Below are 6198 nucleotides of genomic sequence, written 5' to 3' on the forward strand. Positions count from 1 at the left end.
CGCTTTGTTGACAGAGTCGGGCTCTTAAAGGGGAAGGGGGTGATTTGGCCGACAGGAATCCCCGCGTGCCCCCCCTCCCCCCCCACGGACACACGGCGCAGGAGACGGCTCGGTCGGTAACAGCTTTATTGGGCACCAGCCCCCCCGCCCCCGCCCCCGCCGGAGTCCGCCGCTCGGGCCGGGCCTGCAACGAAAACAAAGCCCCGAGTTAGAGCCGGGGGGGGCAGCGCCTCTGCTCCCCCTCCCAACCCCCCCACACCCTAACCCCCCTTACCCTTCTCTGCCCCCCCACCTACCCCTCTGCCCCCTCCCACACCCTAACCCCCCTTACCCTTCTCTGCCCCCCCACCTACCCCTCTGCCCCCTCCCACACCCTAACCCCCCTTACCCTTCTCTGCCCCCCACCTACCCCTCTGCCCCCTCCCACACCCTAACCCCCCTTACCCTTCTCTGCCCCCTCCCCACCCACCCCCTTACCCCCCCTTCCCGTTCTCGGCCCCCCACCTACCCCTCTGCCCCCTCCCACACCCTAACCCCCCTTACCCTTCTCTGCCCCCCCACATACCCCTCTGCCCCCTCCCACACCCTAACCCCCCTTACCCTTCTCTGCCCCCCCACATACCCCTCTGCCCCTCCCCACCCTGTAACCCCCCTCTCCTTCTCTGCCCCTCACCCCATTCCGCTCTGCCCCCTCCCACACCCTAACCCCCCCATTACCCTTCTCTGCCCCCCCACATACCCCTCTGCCCCTCCCCACCCTGTAACCCCCCCACCCTTCTCTTCCCCCTCACCCCATTCCCCTCACATACTCTCCCCCCTCCGACCCCAACCCCCATCATACACTCTTCTGCCCCACGCCCCCCAGTCTCCCACCCGTATACTCTCAAATACTGCCCACTCCTCGTGTCTCCCTCCTGAGCCCCCACAAAATCCATCTCAGCTACTGCAGATCCTCCCACAGAGCCCAGCCCCCCCTGCACTTCATAGCCCCAGCCAGCCCCTCCACCACTCAACATTTATCAGCCACCAGCAAACACGTGCTGATTTTATCCTCTCACCCTGCAGCCACATCCTCTAATGGAAATACTGCATCCCCACCACCGGAACTGCACCACGGGGTCTGGGCCTTAGCCCATGGCATGAGATCTTCTGGGCAGTCATGCAAAAGTTGGGGATTGGTCCTGCTTTGAGCAGGGGGGAGTGAACTAGATGACCACCTGAGGTCCCTTCCAACCCTGATATTCTATGAAAAGTTGCTGCCTCTTCCCTAGCGAAGAAGGGCAATGGCGTGTCTGGGATTTCACCCACCGACTGCCCACTTTGCAGTGCTCTTTACCGTTAGTGTGGAGAGCGGATGTTCATTTCGCGAGCCATTCTGCATACCTCACAAGGGCCACAAAAGCACATCGCCAGTACATCCCTGCAGATGGTTCCCTGCATACACCAGATAAAATGGGAGGGCTATTATCAACCATATCCTAAATCCAATATTCTGTTGATTTGAAATGGTCACAGGTTTGTGCTTTTACATGGCTTGGAAACACATGTGTGCTGCAGGTAGGAATTTTGTTTTAATATAAGTAGCTATTTCCCCTTGCCAACGCCTTGTCTGAATAATACATCTCCAATCCTCAGAATACTAGGTTTGCTTCAGATTTTTTTTAAAAATACCCAACCTAACCTAATTATTGTACCAGGTGTAGACTTGCGCCAACTGGACTGGACATGCTTTTCCCAGGTACCAGCCACTTGAGCAGTTTGTCAGAAGGCTGGCGGCCAATAGGAACTGGATTGAGATCACTCAAACTCACTTCACATCTAGGGCAAAGTGCTGTCAGACATTAATGACTTTTGATCATTAACCACCTTGACAATTTTCATCCAGTGATTTAGAGGTGAGAGGCCCCAAAGGCCAGTTCTCACCCAGTTCCTTAACAGACTTATTTAAATTTGTTTAAAGATAGCACCAACCCTTCCTCCCCATCAGTGTCTTTATCAGTGAGGCCACAACTGATGAAAGAACAGCTGCAGTCCTATGGTTTCTAGGTACTATTATTTTAAGGGCCTGGATGGTAGCGTATTTTCTGAGGTGGCCCATGTGTAGTTGTTAGGGCTGTCAATCCCGTGAGTTAACTGCGATTAATTAACTAAAAAATAATAGTTGCAATTAATCGCACTGTTACAATAGAATACCAACTGAAATTTATTAAATATTTTGGATGTTTTTCTACATTTTCAAATACATCTATTTCACTTACAATACAGAATACAAAATGTACAGTGCTCACTTTATATTTTTTTATTACAAATATTTGCCCTGGAAAAAACAAAAATAGTATTTTTCAATTCACCTCATAAGAGTACTGTAGTGCAATCTTTTTGTCATGAAAGTGCAACTTACAAATGTAGGGGTTTTTTGTTACATAACTGCACTCAAAACCAATGTAAAACTTTAGAGCCTACAAATCCACTCAGTCCTACTTCTTGTTCAGCCAATCGCTAAGAGAAATGTTTGTTTACATTTACAGGAGATAATGCTGCCCACTTCTTAATTACAATGTTACCTGAAAGTGAGAACAGGCATTCACATGGCACTGTTGTAACTGGCGTTGCAAGATATTTGTGCCAGATGCACTAAAGATTCATGTCTTCATGCTTCAACCACCATTGTAGGCTCTAAAGTTTTACATTGAAGGATTTTGTGTATACATAATTCTACATTTGTAAGTTCTATTTTCATGATAAAGAGATTGCACTACTGTACTTAGTATTTTTCAATTCACCTAATACAGCTCGTTTTTACAGTGCAAATATTTGCAATCAAATAAAAAGTGAGCACTGTACACCTTGTATTCTATGTTGTAATTGAAATCAATATATTTGAAAATGTAGAAAACATCCAAAATATTTAAATAAATGGTGTTCTGTTGCATCTGATGAAGTGGGTATTCACCCACGAAAGCTCATGCTCCAATACGTCTGTTAGTTTATAAGGTGCCACAGGACTCTTTGTTGCTTATTGTTAACAGCACAATTATTTTTTTTAATCGCTTGACAGCCCTAGAATTTGTTGTCTGACACAAAGCAAAGGGGAAGCAGTTTGCATGGGCTGAAGACCAGAGCTGAGGCCCAACAGTTCTAACTGCAGCCTCCCATTCAGAGAGAGACTATGCTTCTGTTTTCAGCCACAGGACATCTCCCCACTTCCTCAGCAAGGTAACAGTGTTTTGTAATGTAACGATTTGCTGAAGAAAAAGAGAAACTGTAGTGTTGAAAAAGAAGAGACCTGCATATCCCTCTCCACAGGGGATCAGTTATTTGTGCTGTTGCATAACAGAACAAACTCATTTGTGTAGGTTTTACAAGTGTGGTAGGTAAGGAATTAACAGAAGATATTAAGCGCTGTTCAAAAATCAGGGATTTTAACATCACTCTCTATCAGAAGTTCCTAGCAAAGGAGTTAAAATGATTAAGCTGCTGGTCCAAAGCTGGATGAAGTGTGTTGTTTCATAATCAATTCTGTTCTACAAACTGAAACCTTAATCTCCACCAAGCAGATGGACTAACAGGATTTATCCATGTCTAACACTTCTGATTTTCATATCTGGTTGAACCATTAGACACAAAGGAGTTTCCAGTGAGGGTTGAGTCAGCCAGTGTTATCAGACAGGTCCTTAACGTAGGAAGCATTTCCGTACTACGGGTTTAGAATTTGGCTATTTATCTTGGAAAACAAGCCAAGGGGTGGGGAGTCAATTAATCAAGTGGTGGATAATTTTAGAACAAATGAAAGGAATTATATATCACAATGTATGTGGTGGGCCATGGAAATTACTGCCCAGAGGAAGGCAGAGACAAATACCATAGCTGGATTATGTTGCAAGCAATAACATTTGAAGTTATCCATGGTGAGAAAAGGGTAATAAAAATCTCAAAAATTGGGGTGCAAGATAATCATCACAGGGATCAGGAGGGAATCTCTCCTTCCTATGTACCACACTGTACAGTTGTTGAACTGTGCAACGGGGTGGGGTTAGTGGTGTTGGCCTCCTCTGAAACATCAGGCATTGCCCGCCAGCAGACTAGGGTGCAGAACATTATGGACTTAAACTTTCACCCAATACAGCAGATATGTTCTTATTCTCAGACAATGTTAGATATCTCCACAGCAAAGATTACCCTCCGCCAGTTCACATTCAGTGCAGTTGGTGCTTCTTTGATCCACTTACATCCATTTCATAATTAATCTAAATAGAGTCCTGCTGCTCTGATAGCCTGACCTAATTTAAACATTGCTCACAAGATAGAAAATGCCAAGAAGTGAAACTTTCCAAAAAGCAATGTTACCTGGATGCCGTAAGAGAGGCGCATATGAGTTCGCAGCGCCGTCATGCCTCCAAAAGTGATGCCAAGGCAGCAGTTCTCTCCATACTTGTTTGCCACATAACATGACAGAAGCATTGGGCAGAAAGTCCCCAAACAGCCTTCAAAACAGAGTATATACAAACAGTGTATAGGACGTCAGTGATTCATCATTCAGTTTTGCCAACATGGGGTAGTGAACCATTAGGAAAGGAACTATATTCCTCCTCCATCCCTGCACACCTACCCCTTCCCCTGTTGTTCAACTTCCTTAACATGTAGTCAGGTCTCAGCCCTCTCCATTTTCCTATGTTTAATATCTTCACAGAAATGCTCTCCCAGTGCTTGATGCACTTCAAAGTCTCAGCAGTCAGCAGACCTGTTACTTGACACACAGATCATCTGGTTTGCCTCAAAAATGCATCACAACTGCAGCAAGTACTGTACTTACATGTGGCACAGTCTGCACAACATTCGTACCTCCCGGTGCTCCAGTCACCCGTTGGGGACATGATGGCAGACCCCACGGAGCCAGGTTGCTGGATGATCACTGTCTGGGACATTGTCTAGTGCTCAGTGCACTCTCTGCAAACAAAGCCCAAGGTGCAGCTACAGGTCATATTTGCTCCTTAAAGAACCAGTAAGCCTAAGCACTTATAAAAGAGCAATATTAGCCCTCCGCTTCTCATGAGAAGTAAGGCAGTGTAATCTCCATTTTACAAATGGGGAAATGGAGACAAAGGGTGTGTGACCTTATCCAATCTGTGTTGTCTGAAGTCAGCACACAAGATTCATCACAAGTAGGGTTAAGATATTGTCATGGTTATTATTAGTAAAAGTCACAGACAGGTCACAGGCACTAAACAAAAGCTAATGGAAGCCCGCAACCTGTCTGTGACTTTTACTAAAAATAATGGAGAGGGTTTGACTGGGGGTGGAGGGGGGAGAGATGACTGAAGCCCCAGGGGCAGGGGGAATGAGAGACCAAGCCCTGCTGTGCAGTGAGGGGGGGGGAAAAAAGAGTCCAGGACCCACTGCTGCTGCGGCTGTTCAGTGCTCTGGGGCGCCCTCACGGTGGATCAGGGCTCTGGGGCTGGTGTCTGGGAGCTGTGGACACCTCCCCACCCCCGCCAGCTGCAGCCCCTAAATCTCAGGGCTGAAGTGGACAATGTCATGGAAGTCTCGGAAAGTCACGGAATCCATGACTTCTGTGACATAATCTTATTCTTAATGATGAGTTTACAGCTGCAGTCAGTTATCTACAGGTGCTAATTTACTACACATCAGTTACAACACAGAATTGTGTGTTAAAAATGCAATTCAGTATTTGAAAATACAAAAAAGTCCAAGTCTCTCTCTTTTTATATATTTTTTTACACACACACACACACACTTTCTCCAATTACTAAACTGTATTAAAATATAGACCAGGGGTTCTCAAACTGGGGGTCAGGACCCCTCAGGGGGTTACAAGGTTATTACATGTGGGGGTGCAAGCTGTCAGCCTCCACCCCAAACCCCACTTTGCCTCCAGTATTTAATGGTGTTAAATATATTTTAAAAAGTGTTTTTAATTTATGCAGGGGAGGGGTCATACTCAGAGGCTTGCTGTGTGAAAGGAGTCACCAATACAAAAGTTTGAGAACCACTGATAGAGACATTGATGCCCCCATAGGATCTATGCTGTGAGGTTAAATGGTTGCATGTTCCAACTGTATTACATACTTTTAAAGATTTTGTATCTTTGTTTCTTCTAGGGTGACTTAAGAGAGCCAAAAGCATAAGACGTGTTTACATTGTACTTGGTCTTGTATTTGTAAGGACAGGGACCTGTTA

At 46.2% G+C, this 6198-nt stretch overlaps 1 protein-coding gene and 1 long non-coding RNA gene across 2 annotated transcripts; one reads left to right on the forward strand and one right to left on the reverse strand.

Moving 5' to 3' along the window:
- Positions 1-111: 111 nt before the first annotated feature.
- On the reverse strand, positions 112-4947 carry LOC123355249 (cornifelin homolog B-like). The gene is made up of 4 exons (XM_044997529.1): positions 4814-4947; positions 4348-4484; positions 1337-1434; positions 112-184 (listed from the first exon to the last, which is right to left on the reverse strand). Exons 1-3 carry the CDS (start codon positions 4923-4925, stop codon positions 1339-1341), a joined length of 345 nt encoding a protein of 114 aa, XP_044853464.1. The 5' UTR covers positions 4926-4947; the 3' UTR covers positions 112-184; positions 1337-1338.
- LOC123355250 lies at positions 825-4826 on the forward strand. Its single transcript, XR_006575027.1, has 3 exons — positions 825-1557; positions 3059-3216; positions 4691-4826. It is a non-coding gene; the product is annotated as an uncharacterized LOC123355250 (long non-coding RNA).
- Positions 4948-6198: the final 1251 nt, after the last annotated feature.

The sequence above is a fragment of the Mauremys mutica genome, chromosome 23 (assembly GCF_020497125.1).
Source record: "Mauremys mutica isolate MM-2020 ecotype Southern chromosome 23, ASM2049712v1, whole genome shotgun sequence".
Classification (NCBI taxonomy): domain Eukaryota; kingdom Metazoa; phylum Chordata; order Testudines; family Geoemydidae; genus Mauremys; species Mauremys mutica.